Source organism: Eptatretus burgeri, chromosome 5 (genome assembly GCF_056783735.1).
Source record: "Eptatretus burgeri isolate ZD-2024b chromosome 5, Ebu_testis_v1, whole genome shotgun sequence".
NCBI lineage: Eukaryota > Metazoa > Chordata > Myxini > Myxiniformes > Myxinidae > Eptatretus > Eptatretus burgeri.
The window spans coordinates 51,248,704-51,276,181 of NC_140965.1; the positions used below are offsets into that span (position 1 = coordinate 51,248,704).

The 27,478-nt window shown below is 40.3% G+C and overlaps 1 protein-coding gene across 3 annotated transcripts in view; it reads right to left on the reverse strand.

Moving 5' to 3' along the window:
- Positions 1 to 27,478, reverse strand: part of LAMA2 (laminin subunit alpha 2) — a 413,990-nt gene that overhangs the window by 76,784 nt on the left and 309,728 nt on the right. For all 3 annotated transcript variants that reach the window (XM_085881857.1, XM_085881856.1, XM_085881855.1), the window contains 10 exons: positions 25,424 to 25,587; positions 25,164 to 25,302; positions 19,538 to 19,646; positions 19,312 to 19,428; positions 17,101 to 17,283; positions 13,110 to 13,264; positions 11,771 to 11,914; positions 11,298 to 11,431; positions 11,064 to 11,214; positions 3,885 to 4,009 (listed from right to left, as the gene is read on the reverse strand). In XM_085881857.1, coding sequence (XP_085737983.1) covers positions 3,885 to 4,009; positions 11,064 to 11,214; positions 11,298 to 11,431; positions 11,771 to 11,914; positions 13,110 to 13,264; positions 17,101 to 17,283; positions 19,312 to 19,428; positions 19,538 to 19,646; positions 25,164 to 25,302; positions 25,424 to 25,587 — 1,421 coding nt within the window. The remainder of the gene's footprint in view (positions 1 to 3,884; positions 4,010 to 11,063; positions 11,215 to 11,297; positions 11,432 to 11,770; positions 11,915 to 13,109; positions 13,265 to 17,100; positions 17,284 to 19,311; positions 19,429 to 19,537; positions 19,647 to 25,163; positions 25,303 to 25,423; positions 25,588 to 27,478) is intronic.

Here is a 27,478-nt window from a genome sequence, read left to right on the forward strand (position 1 = left end):
GGTGACGTCATGGCTGCACGTGGGGTTGGAATCCGGCGGCAGGAGGGGTATCTCTGCCGGATGGTCGCTGTTCAGGAGGGACGAGGAACAACGTGCGCAGCTGCATGACGTCACGGGCAAAGTGCAAAGGGGTAAGTGAGCTGCCGCGCTGGGATGCGCATGAAAAAAAAAAAAAGCAAGCCTCACTTTCGGGTGCTGGGATTCCTGGGCGAACAGGATGGAAACTCAGTTAGGGGGAAGGGTTAGCTTAGCTAGAACCGGCTCCATGGGGCGAGGGTAAGTCCTCATGGGGCCCGTGGAGATGGATTAGTTAGAGGGATTGTAGCCAGATTTAGGTTGGGAAATAAAAAATGATTTATTTGGAGACAGTGACAGACTTGTGGATGTGTAGTGGGGGACGTGGTTTAGCTACGTACGTGTGCTAGGTAAGGAGACGAACGTGCTACAGAGTTAGTTAGGGATGCAGATAGGGATGGCAGACAGTGGTGTGTGTGTGTTGAAGAGTTGGTGAGTTGTGAGGTGGTACGAGTTAGCGGGTCTGTGTGAGTGGAGGCGAATGGGGAATGCATGGTGCGATGAGTGATTGGGGGAGGAGTGACTCCCTTAGGGACAGGGTCAGTGTAGAGTGAGGGTAGTCAAATTGAAAAATGAAGTCGTTTGTTTTGTATAGTCTGGGTAAAGCTTCCTCTGCTCTTCCACGCACTGCAGCAATGCCTGACGTTGTTTCTCATCATTGCACATATGAATAAAGTCAGACACTAGCTTAATTCCTCTTTCAGCAAGATCATTTACAACATGCAAAGAATGAGCACTTTCGCAAAATTTCCTGTAACTAGCGAACTTGTCCCACATAGCCACAGGAGCCCTGACCATTGGTCAGTCAAGGTTTATCTGCAAGTACACAAAAAATTAAAATATATATATATATATATATATATATATATATATATATATATATACATATATATGTATATATATATATATATATATATATATATATATATATATATATATATATATATATATATATATATATATATATATATATATATATATATATATGTATATATATATATATATATATATATATATATATATATATATATATATATATATATATATATATATATATATATATATATATATATATATATATATATATATATATGTCTATGTATATATATATATATATATATATATATATATATATATATATATATATATATATATATTTCATTAGATGTACACAAAATATACGATTTTCACTAAATTTCCAAAATGGCAACCCCTTCGGACAACTTTGTAAATAATATTTACGGGTACTTACTATCATAATGGTGCCTACTGAAGTGCATTCGGCCATCTAAACACAGAGAAATATATTTTTAAAAATATTCAAAAATCAATATTATTTCCAAAAATATGGATTTTTCCTGAAATTTCAAAATGCCGGCCCGCAGGATAAATCATTTACGACATGCAAAGAATTAGCACTTTCACAAAATTTCCTGTAACTCGCGAATATTTTGCCGGCCCGCAAAATGATAGACAGACAAAATGTCAAAAAAGGCGGGAAAATTTTTAAACTTTGGTTGATCACCAAACTTCACTAGTGGAATCGATAGGCACATAGTGCTTCATTCCAGCAACTACATTTGCAAAAGTGGAACACCCTAGTGTGCACTGTCCTCCGATGAATGTCAAACTGGGCATCCATCTGCCAGCATTAGTTGGGGGATGGTAAAAAAAAATCCCAAAGTACCTTCACGAATAATAGGTGAGCTATCGTCAGCACCATGAACAAATTCCAAAATCCTGCTCTTATCTACAGAGGGCATTGCCTCCTTCGGAAATGCCCCAGTGAGTGCGGTGAGAAAGGTGGCGCCATTGCTGTGGCATCGCTGGTACCCAGAATGCCATAGCAAGTGAGAGCACTTCCTCCAAGCTCAGTGACTGTGTGTTTCTCATGCAACAGTACTATGTTGTCTCATATGTATTCGTCTGTATGTCCATGTGTGTGTGGCAGCTACACTATGTAACTAAATCCTGTAAATTTTTTTAAATCTTCTTCTTCTTTAATGACCACAATTATGCCCAGCTTATGGGGTTAGCCGGGGGGTGGGGTGGGGAACAATTCTTGCCAAATCTTTCATGAAACAGCTGGTCAGGCCAGCCATTCGACTGTGGCAGGAATTTGCAATTTGTTCAGAAACGATCATCTACTCTTTGTGATATACACTGTGGCAGATTTAACATCCACCAATGGCCAGCGTGGACAGTCGGGCCATACAGTCTAACACCCATCGATGCATGGCACAAATAATGATGCATTGCCCTGAATTTGAAACACCAAGTTGATGGTTTATAGCTGTGTTGAGATTCAAACCCACGGTAGACGAGGCAAACGTGAGTGCGCATACTTCTAAGCCAAACCAACAGTCCAATAATAAACCTATAAGGGTACTCGGTGAAGCACATACCTCACCCACGTAATGCCTGATCCATCCACAAGAACATATCTGGTCCAATACATTTTTGAAATATCGTGCTGTATATCGTTTTTGAACCCCATCTCTCAATGGTGAAGAATCACTTAAAAAACTCTAGTAGTTGGATCCGGATTCAGATCTTTCCCAAAATCGAATCAATTCGTAGTGGTCACACACTCCCAACCAGTCCACCAAGTTTCGTCCGAATCCGTCCACTAGTTTTTGAGATATTGTGCTATATATCATTTTTGGCCCTGTCTCTCAATGGGGAAGAATCACTTTTAAAATTCTAGTAGTTGGATCCGGAACCGGATATTCACCAAAATCTAATCAGTTTGTCCTTGTCACACACTGAACCTGTCCCCAACTTTTTGAGATATCCTGCATACAAACAGACAGACAGACAGACAGACAGAGAGGGGTGAAAACATAACCTCTTCTTTAACGACCTTTACCTTCAGTTTCGGAGGTAAAAATATATCCATGTTAAAATATCATTATTTAGATTGAGGCTGTTACGCTTGAGATGATAAAAGTCTGAGCAATGTGGTAGTAATTGTTGTTTCTTGAGCTTTCGGTTTATTTTCAGCAGTGGGGAGTTGTCCTATCTTTTGTATTGCTCAGCTCTCATGGTATCAAGCTCGAGGAACGTGTTGGTAAATTAATGCCATAGTCGGAGAACTCAAGCAACTTACTCACAGCATCCTGCTGATGAACATGCCTGTGCATCAAGTTGGCCATCCTACGCTCAGGCTATCCACACCAATATTCTATAATAACCCCATTCCTAGATTTTGTCGAATCCATTCAATTCCTTTTCAAGCAACAACCTGTTAAAACGATTATTTTCAGCCAGTGTCGACTCATGGCATTACTTTTCTTTGAGAGCAGTTCAATTTTGTTCCACAGCATCGCCTTCTTCTTCTTCTTCTTATTTTTTTGTACGGAGCACAAGGCAATGTGGTAGCATCATTGGCTGAGGGTGTGGCTCTGCCGCTGAAGCAATTCCCTCTGCTGGTTAAGGCAGGAATTTGTAATTTTGCCAAGGTGCCGGCAATAGCTTGCCTAATAATCAAAAAGACACTATGAGATATTTAGCATCCACCAACTAATGCAGGCAGATGGGACCAGTTTAACATCCATCCGAGAGACGGTACACATATTGATGAGTCACCCTGACTGTGAAACCAGGGATGACTGTTTGTAGCTAAGCCGAGATTCAAACCCAGGCTTGGCAGGTTTGAGGTGAGTGTGCATGCCTCGAGTGCATTTTGCCAGCCCTGGAGTACGGTGAAAAATGGTTTAAAGTTATCTCAGAAAGGAGTAACACAATAACTTTTGAATGAACGACAAAGTAAAATATGGTAGAACGAGCAAAGGAAAGAGCTCATGTACCTGACCACACAACCTGAGCAATCTCCACCGGTAGTTCGGAAATTCCATAATCCAATGGACTTCCCATCAAGGAAAGCTTCTCCCATACACCCTGTGAATGTAGTCCGCTTTACAACGTCATGCTTCTGCAGGAAAAAGCATGCCGGAAAGTGTGAATATGAAACACAAATATATTTTGTTCATCACCTGTCAGTAAAAAGTGAAAATATATTTTGAGTATTTATAACCACAACCACAACCACAAGTATTTATAAACACAACTATATTTTGTATTTTTTATACAAAAAAAAAAGATTGTTTATACTTGTTTTACACATATCCCAGGCTCATGAAAGAGCTCGTACATATAAATAACATGCAGGGCAAAGACATGAGTAGACTTGCTTGAGCATACCACAATCTGTTTACAGCCACATTTATGACGGAGTGTGATGCGGTTTTGGGTGGTCTGTGGATGCATATTTTGAGGATGATGAAAACAAACCTGTCTGATGCACGTAATGGCGGGATCGATTAATGAGTCAACGGAGATGACCAGTACTTTTACATGAATTACAAAGGACATTGGTCGACAATGGAAAAGCAGAATTGGATACAAGGGATTTGAATGTTGGTTAGTTGCATCATGAGCCAGGGGTTCAGATTGGAACACCAACAGGCAAATTAATTTGAATGTAGTGTATTTTATTTTTAACTAGAAGGGCACTCAGTAGAGCGCATACCTCCACCATGCAATGCCTGATCAATGAGAAGATATCAGGCCAAATACATTTTTGAAATATCATGCTGTACAGTACTATATCGTTTTTGGCCCCATCTCTCAATGGTGAAGAATCACTGAAAAAATTATTGTAGTCAAATCCAGATCTGGATCTTCACCAAAATCTAAATCAATTCGTCCGTGTCACACACCCAACCTGTCCACAAAATTTAATCTGAATACGTCCACAACTTTTTGAGATATCCTGCACATAAACAAACAAACAGACAAACAAACAAACAAACAAACAAACAAGAGGAAGACACTGTGCAGAGCACGATACTTGCAAAATCCATAAAACAAATTTGACCTCAAAGTAATTGGCTGGTATAATTCAGTGACCAAATATGCAAATCATCTTCAAATTTCAAGTCAATCGGATGAAAATTGACAATTTTAGAAATTCGGCCTATGTTGTCCTTTTGACCTCCGTTGACCTCAAAAATAATTGGTGGTTGAATTCAGTGACCTGATGTGCAAATCCTCTTCAAATTTCAAGTCAAAGAGATGAAAATTAAGGATTTTAGAAATACTTCTTTAGTTGTTGACCTTGGGCCTATGTTAACCTTTTGGTCCATGTTGATCTCAAAAATAATTGGCTCCTTGAATTCAGTGACCTGAAATATAAATTCTCTTCAAATTTCAAGTCAATCGGATGAAAATTGAGAATTTTAGAAATACCACCGAAGTTGTGAACCTTCGGCCTATGTTGACCTTTTGACCTAAAAAAAAAAACAATAGGCTTCTTCCTTATGACAATCTCTACCATGTGGTGAAGTTTCGTGAAGATCGGTTTAAAATTGTGACCAGTAAGTGCTGAGCAGGGGTTAGCTTTTTGTGGGCTCCATGCAATCATGGTTCCCTTCTTGAGGCAATGTTTTATGGCCGGATGCCCTTCCTGACGCCAACCCTGGTCGCCTCTTATGACACACAGGGATATGGTACGCCTATTCTAACCGGGGCATCCACCGGGACCAGTATACTGGTACTCATTTCGCCGACCTCGGAAGGATGACAGGCTGAGTCAACCTCCTAGTGTGTATTAATTCAAGCGGCCAACGGGGCTTGAACTCAGGACCTTTTGGATCCCAAGCCGCTACCCTAACCACAACGCCAACACCAGGATAGACAGACAGACAAACAGACAGACAGAATAACAAAATTTACTGACCGATATACCTGAAAAATCCTCGATTTTGCAAGTAACAAACAAACAGACAAACAAACATAAAGGGGTGAAAACATAATCTCCTTCACCTTCGGTGGCAGAGGTAATGAATGTGAACATGACAAGACACATTCGCAGGCTGTTATGCAGATCATACATTATTTTATCACACAAATATGTACAAACATTTGAGTTGAAAATTACTTTAAAATAAAAAAGTTTGATCTTTAAATATACTCACGGCTTTTATCGTGTAAAGACTGAGCAATATGGCTAATTTGATGCAGTTATTGCATAATTTGGAAGCACACTTAGAGTGGCCTTTCGGCATGATAATGCTCGTCTGATACTGGTGTATTCAGCCGTCCTTGCTGGCAACGCAATCTGATGATAATTCCATCATCGGCAACATTTTCCTTTTTCAGTCAATGAGAAGCTTGCATTGTATTCAGCCAATGATAACGCGTCGTGTAAAACAATGCTGACGCAGGTTTAGTGAGTTTGGTTTGGTCTGTCGCTCACGCACCAGGTGATGACCATTATGCACATCAGGTGATGCAAGGCTTTTGTATTTATTTATATTCGGTGAGTTGGTTTCCTGGCTACATTGTAATTGAGTGCTATCAGGGAAAAGTGACAAAATGAAACATACCAGGAGAGGAGAGGAGATTGGGACCATACTCTGTGCAGAGCATTGGTGCTGCTTAAGCAGTCTCCTTGGCTATTGGGCATGATCCTGGATGGGTCGCCACTCCGACAGAGTATACCAGCAAGCTGGCACTCATTTTACCGACCTCGGAAGGATGACAGGCCAAGTCAACCCCACCTGGTATTAATTTAACAGCTGAGCGGGATTGAATTCAGGACCCTAGGATCCCAAGTCCACCACCCTAACCATTAAGCCAGCATCAGACATAACATACCAGAAGGTCAAGCAATTTATTTGCAATGTTTGTGATGAAATCATTAATAAAAGAAGACAAGTCTGAAGACGACGATGGTTCACGAGCGGTATTTGACGATGTAGATCGTTTCAGAAGTCAAGGATGAGACAATGTGATAATGTTTGACCAAGTTATAAAAATGATCAATATGATGTGGTACAAGTGACAGGTTATTAGCTGCAAAATGTCGAAAACCCGGTTTCGTTCAACAACTTTAAAAATTTGACCTTTGCATAACCTTTAAAGGTCACAAAACAATGTTGTGGACATTAAAATAAGGAAACAGGATACGTGCTATAGCTTATTGGAGTTAGTTCGTCGAAGAAGGTCGAAAACCCGGTTCGATTACCACAACTTTGAAAATTTGACCTTTGTGAACTTTAAAGGTCAAAGGTCAAGGATTATGACCTTTGGTGCAAAACTTCCTCTAGAACATTCCAGGAACAATATAACGTCATATAGGCTATATGGCATTTCGCACTCCTCGGATTATCCATACTTTGATGAAATCAGCGTAAAAACAAACTTGAAGGGAGCGCCACGGGCAAGGTGTTCGAGATAGAGCAAAATGGTTTCAAGACTTTAGGTGGGGAATGACCTTTAAATTATGCAGAAAAAATATTGTCATCCTAGCTCTAAAAGTTTGGGCGGTCATATGATTTTTATGTCAAAATTCGCAATTTTCTAAGTTCGTGACCTTGTGACCTTGTGACCTTGACCTTGGGATGAAAATGAAAAATCGATCGCCGTGGGGCTATGCAGGTGCCATTGGGCTAACCAAATACCGAAACGCCTGTCAGATTCGACAAACTCCCTAGGAGAAGATGCAAATTGAAATCGGCTACCCCCTAAAAACACATGTTTTTTGGGCGTGGCTTTGCCCATAATGGGCTCACCACGCCCATTCTCAGGAAAACACAACTAGATCATGATATAAACCTCCCACCAAAATTTTATCAGGATCGGATCAAAACCCACGGAGCTATGCTTGGGACAGACAGACAGACAGACAGACAGACAGAAAGACAGACAGACACCAATAACGAATATCGTGGTCACTTATTTTTTCGTGAAAATATTTTTTCGTGAACCAATATTGGCGATGACGGGAGATATTTATCGATAGTTGATTAATGTCCGAGCAATATGGCTATGCAAGCTTTCCATGATTTTGGGGAGAGGACAGCATCCTATCTTTTGCATGGGATTTATCCTCTCGCACCAAATTAGTGGATCATGTTGGCCAATTCAGGTAATGTTCTATCAGAGAACTCAAGTTATCTGTTTTCAGTATCAGACTGCTGACGATGTCTCTGGATCAAGTTGGTCATTGAACTTCCAGTCTATACAACATCATTATAGGTAGGCTTGGGCAGGATTCAATTTTTATCGGTAAATGTCCATAAACGTTAATTTCAGATCACACTCACAGACCAACAACAACAAAAATTCCATCGTTAATAGGCTAAATTTATAGAAAGGGGAAATAAAAAATTGATGGTTAAAAGCTTATGAGAGATCTATCAATGTGTAAAAAAAAAAAATAGATGTAATGAGTGAAGCAGTATTTACACTTTTGTGAAAACAGCAGGGTGGAGCATTCGGTGGATAGTGTGTACAGGTGGGTTAAAGGTGAGGAAGATCATACGCAGTTACAGTACGTTTTTGTGTGTCGTTAAACTGGATTGTGATAATAGCAGAAGTATTACCCGCTGCAATAATTCCGTAATACTGAAAACTTTTAATCAATTAAAATCGAAATTAATGCAAGAAAGAAACATCTATCCATGAAAATTATGAAAAAAATAAAAAAAATCTAATTCTGCCAGGCTTATTGTAGGTAATATTAATCATATTAATTACAATTTTATGTAATAATATGCTTATTCTGCTTGTTTGTTTCTCTGTCTGTTTATCTGACGATTTTTTTCTTCAAAGACTCAACCGGGTCCAGAAAACTCATTTCATTACAAAGGTCTGTCTGAGGAGTTCTGGTTGCATGTTGTACTGTCCATTACGAGTGACCTTATCCATTGAATGATTTTCATTTTATCATATAGCTTACTTAACCGCTATTTTTATGAAGAATTGTGAGATGACAGAATCCTGCAAGATTGTGAATTAAACGTGAAAAAATGTTTTTATTACCCTCGCCGAAGGAGAGGGCATTGCGTTTGGGCCCGTTTGTTTGTTTGTTTGTTCACACAGAAATTTCATGTTTTTCTCCTCAACCACTCGTTGGATTGAGACGAAATTTTCACCAAACGGTGTGACTACTCATGTGGAATGTTTTAATCATAATTATGACATCATCGGTTTCATGGTGTGGCAGCCATGTTGGAAAAATGGAAAAACTTTTGAGCTCTGTATCTCTGAAACCACACCAAGGAAAAAATGGAAACTTGCCATGTAGCAAGTACTCCTCTTGGGGAATATGTGTGATTATTTTTGACGTCATAGCTGCCTTCATTATGACATCATAACTCCATATGTAGAACACTACATCTGATCAACATGAAAATTTTTGAAGGTCATCTTGGGATAAAATGGTCCACAGAAAATTTTTTGAAGACGTCATCGGTCGCGTGATTCGCCAATCATATTGTTTTTTTTTGAAAAAAAGAAAACTTTCAAAAATTTTCTTCTCTGAAGTGGCTGAATAGATCGAGGCAAAACTTTACACGTATGACCGCCTATCCATGAGAGACAAAAGGTTCACACATATGATATCATAGGTGACATGGTTTGGCAGCCATATTGGATTTACCCAAAAACCTATAAAAATCTTCTTCGCCAGAACGGCTGGACAAATCGAGGGGAAACTTCACACAAATGTTTCCGAAGTCATGGGTGTACGAGTTTGTGAAGGAATAATTGATTGGTCATATGGTTTGGCAGCCATGTTGGATTGAATAAAAATATTAAATAACGTTTTCTCTGGAACCGCTTAATCAATTGATGTGAAACTTCACATTTATGATCTAGTCATAATGGGGAATCCATGTTTTAAATTTCACCTTGATCAGATGCATGGTCTGGCAGCTAGAATCATTTATTATTTTGATGTGTTCTTTTTTTTTTTGATATATATATATATATATTTTTTTTTTTGAATAAGGCTCACTTGGCTGTAAGTGGATGGGTTTGAGGATAAAGGAGTAGCAGTTGAAATGCAAATCCTATCCAGGTTCCTCCTGATTACTTCATCTTTGCTTTTTGCTTGTTTTGGTTCCTTCTGATTACTCCAATTCTGAGTACCTATTTGGTCTTCGATTTTATTTGAATTGAATATATTTTAATCCCATTCTAAATTAAATTGAATAACGAATAATAATGAAAAAACGTCATGGGTCAGGGTCAGATGTCTGAGGAAAGTGGGGTTTCATCAAAGCGAGACGTCTTGGTACCCGGTCATCACTGCCAACAGTTATAAACTGGCAGTTCTAATTATGCCTCTTATTAATAATGTAACACACAAGTACACACATGCCACATAAAATACACCACACAAAAGAAGTCCTGGTGAGGGTCTACAATCTATGATTGCTCTTTTTCGTGTTTGTAATATTGCTCTTAATGACTGAGGACACGAACTTCACGAATAATGGGAAGAAAGGGGGTAGCGAGGCCAGGGAGTTGGTTGGGGGGTGGGGTGGGGAGCAGAGAGTTGGGAGAGGGAGGTTGAGGTATTGGGAAGGGGAGGGGCTTCGAGGACTTGGGGTTTGGAGGTGTGGAGTCGAGGACTTCAAAAAGAAAGAGGTCACAGAGAACAGTGAGTCGTGGTTGGGGTGGGTGGCAAAGAGGGGAATTTATTATTATAGTTGAACTGTATAAATATATAATAATTATAGTGGTATAAATATCATGATGTCTCTGAAATTCATAGCTTCGTTAATTACATGGATTGAATAAGCAAATGTGAAGATATTTATATTTAGGATGACTCAATAATAATTCACATCAGACAGGAGCATAGTGAACACATTGACGGCCTCACATGGACTGTAAGATCAATAGGCCAACTGCAACGAGTTGGTTGGTTGGTGTTACAGTCCGTGTGAGGCCATTAATAGTCCATATGAACCGAACCATGTGATGAACTGCATATTGGCATGTTCTCGGCTGGTGATGATAATGTAACTCGGACCTAAATCGAAGGTTTTCAATGATGTTTTAAGCAATTAAAGAGAGGAATAAGCCTTCACAAATATAACAAAACCAGGCCGAATCAAGCCTCTCTGACAACCATGTTACAAAGTACAACTTGTGTAATGAGTCTATTTCTATTTAAAGAGAAACATGCAAACCTTTGCAGTCTCCTTCATTCCACCAACAAATAATGGGGCTTTATTGTCCACATCGAGGATAGTGTAGCCCTTTGGGGCCTGTCCCACTTCCCTCATGGGAGTGGGGCCACCCTCGCTTGGACGGATGATAAGCGAGCCATTCCTGCCTGACCTGTAAAATCATGAGATACCATGAATCACTGGTACATCAATTTGATTTTGTGTATATCAGGGTAGGAAAGTTGTGTGACTCACCTCTCAGCTTCAATGCGGTACCATTTTCCGGTATTGATCTCGAAGGATGGGTACTCGACCCTGCCCACGCCTGATCCAACATCCCACTGAAATATTACCTTGCCTTTGCGCATCTCAATAGCCAAGAAGTCAGACTAAAGGGTGCACAATACACAAGGCATGCTCTTATCAATATTTATCACAGAAACTCCACCGGTGTTCTAATATATCAATGAGAGAACTTGTCAGCACATTTCAATATTTGCCAATGGTAAAGGCTGTGCTGAGCTTTCTGTCTGGGTATTTCTATAAGCCGAGTTCACAATATTTTGGGAATAAGCTTGTTGCTAATATACACTGTTCAAATTGACCCATTGTCATTGAAACAAGTAATACAATACCATCTTCAACATTTTACGAAGTAATAATATAATGGGGCCTGGAACTTCATCTTGATTAATCTTTTCAAGGTCTGTTGCCCTAATGTTCTGTACCGTGTCAGCACTGGGTAGGTAGAAAAGCAGATTGTCGGCGACAGTAGTACGGACGTTGAGTGTCACCATGTTGTAGGTTCCTTTTTTGATGTCAGCATGGTAGGTACGGACACATCCACTGCCTGACTGCACAGACACCTTGATCTGCACCCGGCGATAGAGCACATGGCTTAGAATACCACGGAAAGTCAGTTCAACCATAGGCAAGCATGTGTACATACATGACAGCGATAACGGTGATGAAAATGAGAAAACGGCAGGATGCTTTTTTCATTTGTTAATTAAAGCATTTATTTCACTCACAGTATTACGCCATATTTTGAGGTCCAGTTTTGCCCTAATCCTGCACATTATAGGTCCCAGCAAGGCTGTTAAAGGTTTAAGGTTCAGAATGTAATGCCTTGGGGTAGCCTTTTTGAGACTCCAATCTGCGTTGTTTCATGATGCTGCAATGCCAGGTTAAAATTCCAAATACAAGTGTGATGTTATAAATCTACATCGTACTATGATGATTTCATCAGAGTCTTGTATTCTCCTTTTTTCTGCATGTGACTTGCGTACAAGCTCCTCCGTAGGGCCAGACATAATTACTCCGTGCACGCCAAGCAAAAAGCAAGGTTAAGCAATTGGTTCATGAGCATCCATTCATCTGTCTGTCTGTCTGTCTGTCTTATTAATTTATGATCAAGGAACAGCTTATTTGAATTGAATGTTATACTTCGAACACAAGTCGGAACATGAATTGGAAGACAAGTCTTTCGTTTTACCGTACTTTGTTTCTGAATTGGTCCCGATCAAACATTTGCAGAGAGGGATGAGATAATCCATTTACTCTGTCTGCCTGGCCTGGCAGTCAAGCGAAACTGAAAATCATTCCAACAGGAAACTTACTGCTTCTAAGCACGTCATAATGGACATGCACGACAGACATGAATAACCATTGTAATGTGTTAAATAGCGTGTTGTAATAGACACTGCGGAAAATGGCAGTGAATTCTGGAATTTATTTATTTACACAGCTTTTACAATCATTATTTTTTTATTTCAATTTAATTATATACTTGAACACTGTGAAACACAAATTGCCCATCATAGTACTCCAGTTTTGCAGTACTTCAATAGAAGTAAAGGTTAAATGGGGTGGTTTATAAGGGTGGCATTCGGGAGAGCTTCTGGACGACTTGGATAACATGAAACACCGGATTTTTTTCTTTGAACGATCATTGAAATCATTATTCTATTAAAGTTGAAGCAAAATTGAAGTGACACTGCACAGCGTATCGTGTTCTATGAGCTCTCCAGTTGTGTGTTTTTTTGTTTTAAAATATGGGGAACTCACCGAGGCAGCTTGCTTGCGTGCTTGCTTGATGAGATCTCTGAGCTGTGAGATATTCCTGTTGAGATTTGATTCCAGTTTTTTGATCGGTTTCAGCTTTTCCAACAGCCGGTTGACTTCATCATCTACTTGGTTTACTTTGTCTCTGGCCTCTGCAACTAGAACATGCATACAAGAGTGTAAGTTAGCAGATCTACCAACTTTGGACACTGTTGGCTTTTTGCCTTTTCTTTTTGGCAGAATATTGTCATGTTTCTATGATTGTGGGAATATCGATCTCGTACAAATTCATTCCGTCATCATAATGACCGTGCATTATGTCAAGAGAAAACCAAGACATTGAATTTAACTAGGCTTTGATTGCAAGCTGCTGACCATGACAGCAAAAATAACATGAGATTGGCTCAAAGTGTTTTTGTTGAATAAAATAGTGGGTTTTACTTTAATCGGCGTCAGTGAAACTTGTGATGCAGGAAGTAGCAAATAAATCACAGGCCCAAAAGAAGTCAGCTTTAAGATGTATAGGAAATGGCTAAAATTGTCACACAGGTTGTGGAGGTTGATCAGCACGAGAGCGAGAAATCTGTGCCCCAAAAATGGTGTCAAGCAGATTATATTGATATAACCAAAAGGAAAGGATGAAAAATAAAATCAACCCGTTTAGATCAATATCTTTACATAATGCAGAAAGGCAAGGTTTTGTTCGCCATAATTGCGAATCAAGGAACAAGATTTATAGTTACTAAGTCATTAATCGACACATTGGTAGGGGTGCTGCTTCAGTTTATTTAACTAACGTCCTTTCTTTGATTTGAGCAGTATGTATATGATGGGCCTGGAACTTCTATCCTTGATTAAAATCTGAAAAGCACAATCATGAAGCAGTAGGTAGAGTGAGTGGTTTCCATGAGGGATGAAAGAAAAGATGAATGAAGGAATGGAGATGAGAGTCCAGCTTAGATTTGAGGAGGGAAACCAGGGGAATTTTATGGTAGAACTTGTTACCCAGGGAGCTGTGGGAAGACAAAGGGAAGGGAGGCCCAAAGTGAAGAGCTAGAAATCAGTGTCAACCAACTTGCCTCTGGTTAGTGAGAAGCAGACTCTGGGACTCAGTCTCCAGCAAGGAGATGCCAATAAAATAAAAAGCCTTGGCCTTGACTTCCTCAGAGGAGAAAGATTGGAACCAGCTGCAGCAGCCCAAAATGGAGAGTCATACAATATGATATTTTCAGATGAAGGCCTTGGACACTGTTAGCAGCTCCTCCTGGCTGAGAATGGATTTTGCTCTGTGGAGAATCAATCTCAAGGTGTTTGGAGATAGATATTGTCCACTCAGGCTGAAGATGCTAGTTTGGAGATATTGTCCGCTCAGGTTGTGACAGATAGTGAGGTCAAGGAACTTCAGGGATTGCAAAATCTCTAGAGGCTGGCCAGATAATTAAAATGGGAGATTCAACAGCCAATCCTTCCAGTACTCCCAGAACTGTTAAGTTTATGAGATGGATTGTAGTATATAATTTGTAAAGGTGAGAAATGCTAATACACTTCACAGAGCATGGCAGTGTCATGACAAGTTGTGATTGTTGTTGGTTGAGAAACAAACCTGGACAGTTCACCACTCAGTTGAAGGGTGCAATAGGTTTGGGAATTTCAACAGGGTAGTGACACAATGGCTGACTCTTATGAAAGACACCATGAGATTCCCAACACATACCATTAACTGCTCATAGACAGGACATGCAACTTAATATCCTTTGGCCTGATGGCTCATTCACTGATCCATGCATAGAGTACTGCCTCCCCCGCTCCCCTCGTCACCTTTCATTATGACACTTACAATCTCATGTGTGGTGTCTGTCTCCCTGTTCTTTAATCTTCTAACAGTCTGAAAACCTGCTGCCATCGGTAGTTTAGTTCCTCCATGAGCCTCGGCTGTTTAAACACAAACAAAACACAACTGCAGCTGAGTCTATGGGCTTATCACTTTGCCATCTCAGACAGGTTGGTGGTCTCTCTCTGTCTTATACCGCCTCCTTTCTGGTCTTGCACCCTCTGCTATTTCTGTGCTTTGTTCCCCCCCCACTCCCCCCAGGTTTCTGCAGGGCTCACATATATGGTGCACCATCAACCCTCTTCTGGTAAAACTACCTGAATCCAATATCACTGCTCACCTTCACTCATTTGTTCCTCAATTTTTCCCACCTGTTGAAACAACTTCCACATACTCTTCAATCTCACTCCTCCCTCCAAGTCTTCAAGACATCTGCTCACCACCATCTCAGATCATCCCCAATGCAAAACCAAGATCTTTTCTACCCCTGTTAACGCCACCCAAATTACTCCTCCTTCCAATTTTCCCTCCTTGGAGTTTCCTTCTGTGTCCATATTGACCATCCCATGAATACGTGTTTTGCATCCCCTTCTTGTCTGTTACGTCCTGATCCATTCAGTAGTCTAGCTCTTACATGAGCCTCGACTATGTGTACAAAAACAAAAAAACCACAAAAAAAAACAAAAAAAAAACAAGACGTGGCAGCTCAAAGGCCTCTGAGTTATCATGCAGGCATATATATATATATATATATATATATATATATATATATATATATATATATATATATATATATATATATATATATATATATATATATATATACATACATACATCCATATACATACAGGAGACTAGGCGTAAGTCGGCAGCGTGTAACTCGCCACTTCGCCGATGTCGGCAGCATCAAAAAGTCCCGAATTTATCTAATGTTAAATCGACTTACAGACTTTGAATACAGTCTGTAAGTCGTCATCTCTAAGTCGTCACTTCGTCTAAGTCGTCAGATGTTGTCCGTTCCCGCGTAATGCAAACTCAAGTAAATTACCACGCCAAACTCGTCACATGGAACTGCTGCCTCGTGAGAAGCCCGATTTCATGGAATCGTGATGCGCGGGATATTTATAACTGCGCTGCGTTCAGCTCAGTCAGCGTGCCGTCCCACATGCATCTGAAGACGTAGACAGGCTGCGCAATGCAGTCTCTGGCGAAGGAGTAAAGGATCGATCGAGCTTAGTGTTGAAGCCGATCATGGTTTTATATTGGCTTGTTTTGTACATCACCACACTCACTTACACATAGGCATTGAGTGGTAGTCATCACCACGATGACTGTGTGTCATGTAATTTGTCGATGGTATATGAGTTTTCATTCCATATGAAAACTCATTCTACATTCATTCCAATGAATGAATTCCAACAGCCATTCATTCCACATTTGTCGATGGTCATATACCATCACCGATGGTATATAAGTTGTCGTACAGTTGTTCATTATCTTTACTTTTGATAAAGTGATTCATGAATTCCATCTTTGCTTGATCACTTTCCAACTCACCAATGTACCCCCACCTATGCCCCGAGGATTGTGTTTCCCTTTTGGTACAATAGCCGGCTTAGAGATTGTTGCGCCCTCTCACACGTACGTGTCCAGACCACGCGCGACTTCATCCTTCACCCCACAGTCATCATGAATGTTCGCATACGCGCAAGTCATCACATGTCTAAGTCGTCACTTTTTTCTCGGTCCCGATGGTGACGACTTACGCCTAGTCTACTGTATGTATACTTGCAGAGGTCGTGAAGACAATTTATAGATCATAATGTAATTTGTTTTTGTGTGTGCTTTTTTAATTTGTGCTTATTGTCTTATAGTTGAACATAAAACTGTCTTACAGTTGAACACTGAATGAACGTAAAATAAAATTTAGCCCACTCCACCATCAAGTAGTTTTGTTTTCTGATACACAACACTTTAAGGAAAACAATGTTATTAAAATTCCCCAAAAACTTTGCTTTCCCTTCTTGATCCTAATTTCGGCAGAAACAGCCACAAAGGGTGAATGAATGCCATGCCTTAGAAGGAAAACATTCAGCTGAGTTGCATATGATATCAAAGCGGATCCTGATTATCTTAGTGTGATCATTTTTAGAAACAACTCACCATCTTTTCCTGCATCATTAATGGCATCATTGGCTTTCCTGGTGTCCTCACTCAGCTTATTGTAGCTGTGCTGCAGGTGAACCAGATCCTCATTCAAGTCCATGGTCTGCTCCAGAAGGCCAGAGGCTGCCTTGCTCGCCACCGCTGCACTTCGCTTTGCTTCATCGATCTTTGCACCAGTATCTGTTGGACACATTTGTTTTTTTTTACAGCTCTTTTTACTCCACAAAGTCAAAGAGCTGATTAACCAAAAAATATTTCACTCTGTTTGTCAACAGTTGTGAAAATAACAATGCAGCCAATGCATATCTTTCAACATGAAAAAAGTGAAAGTCTTATTTTAGAACTGGCAGGGACTATCCGATGCTGCCTGGGGGAAGAGGGATGCACAAAAAACACACAAACAAAATTATTTACAAGATTTCAACGTTTTCAACGCACAACATGTGCCAGAAGTCCTATGTAGTTTTTGCCTTGTTTGGGGGGGGGGGCAGTTGTGGTGCGGTTTTATCCATGACCTGACCATGGGAACCCCCAGCACATTTGCAAAATTTGGTGGAGATTGGCCAAGCCGTTTTTTTTTCTATGATTTACACACAATACATGGAGAATTTCCTTGTGGGAAGGGGGAGGGAGGTAGCTTAAAACCTTTCCCAGATTCTGAAGTTCCTACACCCAAAATTTTGGGCCTCTCGGCGCTACGGTTCGGCCATGAAAGAATAACGTACAAACACGCAAACAAACCCACAAACACACAAAATTTGAAAATATTTATATAGATCATTTTCTATCCTAAAAAAAGAGAAGTTATGAGCTGCCAAAGCAGTTTCTTGGCAAGATATACACCAAGTTGCTTCAGGTTGCCTTCCACCGGGAAGTAATTTGGATTCAGTCAAAACATTGGCATGCAATATGGCCGACTCTTTTAAAAAGGCACCATAAGATCCTGAACATTCACAAGCAAATGCCAGGAGACGGGATGCCCACCATAACGTCGACTCAAAAAGGACGTCACACTCTATGGAGCAAAGCCATCAGGACGACCGCCGTTTGAATTTGGATCTTATTTCTTTGGCAATCAAACACAAACTTAATGACTCAAAGCAAAAACACTACCACAGAGTTATCATGTCTTAAAATATTCAGTCTGTTCAGATGATAATAAAAACTTGTTTTGTGCATAATATGTCATCTTCATGGATATCAACGTCAAGATACATGATAACTTTGATGGATGAAATAATTTATTTAATGAGAGTTGAGGCAGACACATGAAATAGTTATGAAGATTGACATCATATGAATTCGGCCGAACAGCTAGATACATCATTTTGAAGGATGAGAAGGATCAATTGAATGTGAACAAAGGGAGGGGAATTCATCGTGAAAGCCTAAAGTGAGGAAAGCAACATTAAGATCATTACACGATAGTCTGCATGTTGATTCCATCAATTTGATTGCAGATTGGATGATGAACCATGGTCGATAGCATCAGTGCTGCCGAAGAAGTTTTTGCTACAATCCTGGTCGGGTCACCACTTCGACACAGGAAGTCAAGGCAGCAATTTGGAATTTGGCCATGAAAACGCCAATATCTCTCTTACTCTTCACAAAAGACATCGTGGGATCTTTATTGTCCCACAATTAATGCTGGTAGGTGGGATGCCCAGTTTAACGTCCATTCGAGGGACCGCACACACATTGATGAATCACACTGCAAGTACAATACCAGGATGACAGTTTATAGCTGGGCTGAGATTCAAACCCAGGCAAGACAGCTTAGAGGTGAGCATGCATGCCTCGATGTCTCAGCCATCCTGCCAACCCAATTTCTTTCTTACTGTAAAGTATATTTCAGAAATTAAATAAATCAATAACATTTTCTATATCCTTGGAAGAAACATTTACAAAATGGAATTAAGTACGATATAAACAGCTAATAATAGATTGGGTCAAAAGTTGGCATTACATCATTACTACACGTACAATGAATTAATCATGCAAAGCAAAATTATGGAAGGAAGCACACTCTAAAAAAAAAAAATATATATATATATATATATTATAAGAAATCTAAAATAAACTCATAAAATCAAATATGATGTAGAAATTTCAGACAACGTGGAAACCGTACTCTTCATTTGAATACCCAACTCAGGGGATTACAAGTAATGAGATAATTATATAATTCTAAAACAGAAAAGTTCTCACCACTTGGAATCGTCTTCAACATTGCCATCACATTATCAAGGTTCCTGCTGAGATCCTTGTGCTTGTTTTTCCCTTGGGTCACATTGTCCTGAAGACCCCCAATCTGATCCTGCAGTCCTGAAACAATAAAGGTTAACTTGATGAACCTGGAGAAATCTCAGTGCATTTTTACATTTCGGATCATAAAATCTGAGGCAAAAAGGAAGAAACTAATTTCACGCCTTACTTCCAACCTGATCGCCCATGTTTTTCGCTTCGTTGATCTGGTTGAAGCTCCTTTGTAGAGACTTCTTTGCTGCCTGCTTGAGAGTCTCATCAGGCCCAAATCTGAGAGCCTGTTAGTACAGAGAGCACATGTGGCCACAAGATTATAAAACATGGTTTATGTCACAGTTAGTAATTCATCTGTTTGACAAACTCAGTTCTGTCCATATCCATCACATAATTTATCACTCACGAATTATTACTTGTCATCATCAATAATAGAAGCAGCAAATAATGTGATGACTCCACTTATCTGCTTGTAAGGATGTTTCAAGAAAAGCTAATATTAATATATATATATATATATATATATATATATATATATATATTTTAAAGAACACGAGATATATTTTGTAATGTGGAAGGGCAGGGGTGGGAGGGGTCCATAGTTAGAATAGGTTAAGAATAGCTTGGTTCATGGAATCGAATAGAAAAGATTTATGCTTGCAACAGGGATCTGCCAGAGGTAAGTTGTATTGTAAAATGTGCACCAGGAACGAGGTGATTGTAACCCATAGGGAAGTTTAGCGTAAGGTTGTATTCTGTTTGGCCTTCTACACAGGCGAGGCCAGGTGGGGGACTTGTGGCAAGTGCTACAAATGATAATATCAACAGCCCTGACAGTTTAACCCCGATAACTGCAGGCCATGTTTGGGCAGTGACCTGTGAAGTCCTGGAGAGGGAACTGCCGTGCATGAAGGTGGGCCCAAAGGTAATAAAAGACGCATACATGCATGCGAGTGCTGGAGAGGTTGTCGATTGAGAGAGGAGAACAAATACAGCTTCTTCCAGATCAGGATATGTTATCTCTTTCTGCTTCGTTGCTCTCCAAAGACGGACTGCTGAGAGACCATGGACACAATCTCCTGGCTTCATGTCATCGACATTCTGTCACCTTCATCATACCTGCAGTTACCACCACCATCCTGCATAACACCATCATGGTGAACCAAGGCCAGCATGCCTGCCTGAAGTCTTCGTCTGAATTCCTCTTCATTGTGTGAATCGAGTATTTTGTTGCCATTAGCAGGGTTTAATTTGCTTGTATAAGTTTGGAGATTTCTTTCTTCATTTATTAATTTGTCTGTCGACCACAGATCTGTTCCGTTTATTTATAGTGTATTGTCTATCCTAATCACCTATATTCTTTTTAATAAATCATTATTATTTGTAAAGAACATCTTCCCACCTTATGCCTTTGTGGGTGTTCTGACTCAATGCCAAATTTGGTTTGTATTTCAGATTCCCTTGGGAAAAGCCGTAGCGTTTAGTGAACGCTGTGTAAATTTTGATATTGTTTGGTCATTCGCGAGGGTCAAAACGAGACAATTTTTTTGACATTATTTGCCAGATTTGATATCCAGACTTTACCTGCTGTTCAACTCTTCAAAACAATTGTGTTGTGGCTTTCATTGCAGGTGTTCTTTTTTTTTGGGGGGGGGGGGTATTCAAAGTCGATGCTCGTTGAGGAGCGAGAACATAGAAAGGATCAGCATGTAACAGAAGAAAAGCAACAGTAGAAGATAGCAGGAAACACACCAATAGCAGGGTTGAGGGACAAAGTAGAGGGAGACGAGGACAAATCAGGGATGTGGAGAAGAATGATGGGTAGGAGAGGACACAAGGGGTGGACAAGCTGGATACAGAAGCAAACTCTCAGGAAGGAAAAACTGGTAATTTTGAAAGAGGTAGGCTTGTGAGGGGTTAGTGTTGATAGAATATATTATGGTTTTGGATAGGAAATGTCAACCCGTCGACAGGCCATCTGAGAAGATGGTGAACAGCTGTCTTGAAGACCTGTAGAGAAGACATGAGGGCAAACTTTTGGTTCAATTGATTGGATTCTCATTCTGAATCTATCTTGATGCTGGATCTCAAATCTCAAATCGGAATCTGAATGATTATGCTGGATTATCTTGAAATTATGTTATTGTTTTGCAGAGATCAAGGCTCATGGAAGAGTTGATGACAGAGTGGTGAGATTTCAAGACATCAATAATGAACCAGATGGGAATCTGCTGAAAAGGGATGGAAAATTTGGTTAAAAAAAATGAACAGACAAGTAACCTCAGGAGGTACAAGCTGGTAGGCCACATGGCTGCTCGCTCTAGGTGGAAAGTTGGCCGATGCGACTAGCCGATATTCATGTACATGCTATCAATCAATTTAGCACAATAAATATGATTATCACAGCCCTCTTAGTTTGTGCCCAGAAACCGTCCTTGTGAAATTTCAGGCATGTTTCCAAAGAGACTAATAAATGGCAGCCCTGGAAATTCCATTTATCTATTCGCTAAATATTTTATTTTTTTATATGATGCTGTAAGACATTCTCCTTGGGCACAAAAAAACAGGTCCCTCGGAGGTCCAGTTTCGGAGGTATTGTTTTTTTTTGTACAGTCCACAATGAGTGTACGATGTACGATGAAGTATTTTAGCTGTTGCTGAGCAACGGAGGTGTGCAGAGCAACCATACATTTTTGTGTACATGCTAGCCACATTGTACTCATTTCACCCAAGTTTCATCAAAATCAGACTCTTTCTCTTAGAGATATTCACAATTAACCGTTTCTGAAATGTTCGACATGTACTCACCCAAAACCTATCTCCTCCCACAAATATTTTTGTTAGGGCTGCAAATTGGCATGAAGGGAGCGAGATAGATTGCGCACAGAACTCTAAGCTTCGATTTTTCGATTTATTTATTTTTGATTTTTTTGACCACTTTAAAGGGCCGTTGCTATGCCGTTGCTAGGGCCCGGGGTCCCATATTCGAAAGCACACGATTCCGAGAAATATTGGTCCTACCTACCAAATTTCATTGGAATCAGTTGAGTGGTTTCGCCCCTCGGGTTTGACCAAAGTTTCACGGACAGACAGACAGATGGAAATGTCCAGAATAAGGGTGCTCTAAGAGCAGCCAACATACAGATATGACAAGAGAAACAGAGGGAACAAGAAAGAGCAATTAGAGATTGTAGACCCTTGTCAGGACTTGTTTTGTGTGGCAAATAAATGTAAGGATGTACCAAATGAAAGGTCATTGATTGCAAATGAAAGGTCTAAATGGTCTTGTTGTAATGTGTAAAGGTCAAAGAAAGGTCTGAAAAGTTGTAAAGGTTAAATGGTATGAAGGTCTAAAGTTTTAAAGGTGGAAATGTCTGAAATGCTCGAAATGGGTCGAAAGCGAAGAAAGGGTCAAAAGGGTGTAATTTAAGGTCTAAAGGGTTGGAATTGTCTTAAGGGATCTAAAAGGTCCTAAAATGTGTAAAAAGAGTCTAAAGGTTAAAGGGGTCTACATGATATTAAAACGTCTGGAAGGTGTGAATATCGAAAGATTTACAGGGTAGAAAGGAGTCTAAGGGTCTTCAGGGTTCTAAAGGGTGTAATGGGGTTTATGAGGTCTAAAGGGTCTTAAAGTGTCTTGGGGTCTAAAAGGTCATTGGGGTATTTAAGGGTGTAGGAGGTCCAAAGGTGGTAACGGGGTCTGTGGACTCTACAGGGTCTTAGGGTTTCAAAGGGTCTTCGGGGTCTAATGGGTCTTTGGTCTCTTTAAGGGTCTGAGAGGACTTCAGGGTCATAAAGGGTGTTCAGGGTCTTAAAGGCTATTATGGGTCAAAAGGGTTTTCTGGGTATTAAGGGTCTTGGGGTCTAAATGGTCTTCAGGATCTTAAAGGGTGTTAGGTTCCTAAAGGGTCTTAAATGGTCTTAGGGTTGTGAAGGATCTTGGGGGTCTTAAAGGGTTTTCGGGTTCTAAAGGGTCTAATGTAATTCATACATATTCATAATTCATAATGCATACTCTCATTCTGTTCGGACAAACAAAAATACAGACAGACAAACAAACACAGATGCAATACCCTCTCCTCTGGCGAGGGCAATAAGTAGACAAAGGACGTGAGCAGACAATTAAAGCTGACAAACAGGGTAGAATCTAAAAAGAAAGTAAGGGATGTCATGAAATAGATGCATCTCAACATTTTAAAGTAGTGGAGGAAAATCCATGACTGGCAAGATTTGGGGAGGTGGTTCCAATCAGGTGAAGAGGGAGATTATAGAGAGGAAATAGCCATGGTTTTATGAGATATGGATTGTGATCTCAGCAATTGTGACCTGATGGGGTTTGAGAGGGACGAATGGTTGAGATGGCCTATGTAAAGCAATAGAAGTTATGAGGAAGAGGAAGACTTCTGGGCCATCAACTAATTTATGGTGTGAGAGGTACAGGTCCTGCAAACTCAGCTTCCTGCCAAGTGACTCCTCTTACCCTTAGTACATTGGATTGAACCGTTTGCAGGGGTGCAACAGAGATATGACATCTTCAGCCCATGGAGGAGATGCAAACTCCAGTAGCACCACAGATGAAGGCTTTGTCTCTTCTTCAGGGCTGAGAGTGGCCAATGATGACTTAAAACCTAAAACCTGTGGAGAATTCCAAGAGACCTCCCTGCTCTGGAGGCCAGATTTGATATATGATCGGCCAAGGAAAGATCATGGCACATTCATGTTTCTCAAGGAAGCTCCAAAGACTGCATTTCATCCAGAGTTTGATTGCAGAATTAAATTTGAGGCTAAACCTTGTGGTCTTTCTGCAGATACAGGGTGAGTGTGTTGGGATTTGGGGGCAATGAAAGACATAATTCAGATGATTGACCAGTTTTTTATATTTTCATCAGATAAATGGAAAAGGATGCAGCTTCTGCCTGCTTGCAATTGTTATGAGGGATGTTCCCGCACAGAGTGGATTCATCTTCAAAGTAAGATAGCGAGTTTTCCAAAGGGGCCAATAAATCTATACCTACAAAAGGCAAAAATCTCTCTCTTTGTTTGTACGTGCTCGATGCATGGCCACATCTTTTAAGTTACAAATTCAAAACTCGGGATACAAATACAACTTTGTGTGGGGGTTAACATCAGCTATGAGGCCATGGCCTCAAGCTGGGGTGTGGGGGCGGTTGGGGGGGGGTGTAAATGCTCTATGTAAATGTGCACCATGTCGTGCCACCTGGTGGTGGTGGCAGACGATATTACAATTTCCAAATTTCCTTTGGCTACAAAATGTTACTTATTCACATTTCTCTTCCTGTGCATCGCCGGGTAAATCTGCGAGTACTTAATATAATGAAGGAACAAAAATAACTCCCAAGTCCCAATCACTTTAAGGACACAAACATCTCAAGTTAAAGCAGGAGCTTGGATGTCATTGAGGGCTACTCATTGCTCATAGGTTTGGATAAAATCTGCCAGATAGTGAAGGAGAGGAGCCCACATACTACTGAGAAAATGTTCAATAACCAGGGATGGTTTCCAGATGGTGTAGTTGTGGAATGTTCGGCAAAAGTCGAGTGATACTGTTTGAACCATTTTATTGAGGTTCAAAACAGCAATCATAGCAAAAGTAGCATATTCCAAGGGAGAAATGGCCAGGACAGAGGCCAAATTGATGATCTGATTTGAAAACAAAAGTAATAAAACTTAACATCTACCCCATTACACAAACCAATTAATTCTGTAAGCAGAGCTCTGAGCAAGGGTATGATGCTGCTTAGTTATTCAAAACAATTTTAGCACGATTAAAAAAATGCTACCTGCTGCTCAGCATCACTTGCAATGGCTTCTGCTTCTGCTGCCAGCTTTTCAGCTTCCTCAATGTTGCCACGGATACTTGTGTATGCTGTGACTGCAGCTGTGGCATTGAAGGACACATTCTTGGCTTCTGCCAGTATTCTGCAAGGTGGAACATAAAATAAAATGATTTAGAATGGCACAGTGAGTTTTTTTTAAATACTTACAAACAACAAGAATCATTACATCGTGATTATAAGATGAGCAAAGATCATGAACTCACCCTGCCAAATTCTGAGAGGCATCATTCAGGTCTTCAGCATGGCCCTCAGCTTCACTCACTCGTTTGGAAAGGTCTTTGCTCTCAAGATCTTGTGCCAAGCCTTCGACATGGCTCTGTAAGCGGCGTGCAGCTGTCTCCAGTTCTCCTTGTTGTTGCTCCAGGTCCTGCAAGCGCCGATTGTATTCAGAGCAATTCAACTCTCAAACACCTTCATCTGCTGACTTTCCTCAATTTATCACTGATGTCGAACATCCAACGAAACATAACTTTGTTTAGTTCGTAAAGAAATAAGATATTCAGGTTCATATCCAAATTGCATCAAGCTGTATATATTAAGGGAGAAGCAGAGGGAAAAAGTCATTATAGCAGGTTTGTGGAAGCCAAGTAACGTCGCCACGTCGCCAGATATGTCTCTGCCCACATTATTACATCATTATACAGATTTGTACCAAGTTTGATTGAAATCCTTGAACCCAGGTTGAAAATTTTAAATAATCCTAGCTGCCAGACCATGAGTCCGATCAAGTTGAAATTTAAATCATATATTCACCATGACGACTCGGTCATAACTGTTATAGGCCCGGTCACACCTTGACGTTTTAGCCAGCGATGGCAACGTATTAAAATGTATCTAAAACGCTGGCTTACGTTGAACTTTTGATGTTGTTTTTTAAAGATTCGGACGTATTCATAGCGACTTGGTCTTATGTATAACGCATTGGTAACGGACACAGAACGTTTCGTTGTGTTATAGATAACTTATACCAACGAATGCTGAACCTGTTGTCGGCCTACACAACCGATGCCCAGCGATAGTCTAACTTAGGCATAGCGCGTTGCACGCATCGCCGACGATGTCGTGACGTAGCCTATTAAAAGGCTGACGCACAACGATTCGAATCATAACTGCCGTAGAAATGGAAGTGTCAATATCGCGGTCACACCTTGGCGATCTTGCCAACGTATGCCGACCTAAGAAAAATGTGTCTAAAACGTTGGGGCACGTCAAATACGGTATGAGTAAGTTTGGTATACGTGAGTACAACGCTAAAGTACGCTATCATACGTCATAGTAAGTAGAGTACGTCAAGAAATTTTAAACATGTTCAAAATTTTACGACGTACTCGGCGTATGACACACGTTCCGCATGCGATGGGGATAAGTTGTACACACGATATGTGGACGCTTACACACGTCCACAAAGGCTACTTATAAGCTACTCATAAGTCGAAACACGTCGCGGTAATGTCTTTTTTACGCGAAACTTATTTCTAACTTATGTTTGACGTGCTTTGAACCAATTCTTTACGTAGTCCCAACACACATCAACGTATGTAGACGTATTCCAATGACGTCTTCCAGTCGACAAAAAAAAATAAATGAACGTGTTTCTAGCTTACAACTGCCATATAAAGACGTGTTCCCAGCGGTTTTGGGAATTGGTATATAAAAATGGTGCTCATAAAAGGGGAACCCAACAGTGTTTTCGAGTCCTTTTTGAGTCGATGTCCATGTCAGCAGTAACAGTATCAGTAACAGTATCAGTATCAGTATTAGTATTAGTAGTAGTTTGTTCATGTTGGCAGTAGTAGGTGAGTGTGAGGGGGAGGGTGTGGGTTATGATGGATCGTCCTTGCGTTTAACGATTTAACGATTTAAATGATAAACTCAACGATTTAAATGGCTGCATCTCCACTATTGAAAGTAGACGCTTGCGCTCAACAATTGGATTGTTTTTACACTCAACGACTTTTAAACGGTACCACTCAACTATTTTCATTGTTTACAATGAACGATTTAAATTGCTGTGACTCGCCTTTGTTTTTTGACGCTGGCGCTCGGAAATTTTAATCGTTTCTATTGAACGTGCTAAATCGCTCAAACCCCACTATTGAAAGTAGACGCTTGCGCTCAACAATTGGATTTTTTTTACACTCAACGACTTTTAAACGGTACCACTCAGCCATTTTCATTGTTTACAATGAACGATTTAAATTGCTGTCACTCACCTTTGTTTTTTGACGCTGGGGTTTGGAAATTTGAAGCGTTTCTTC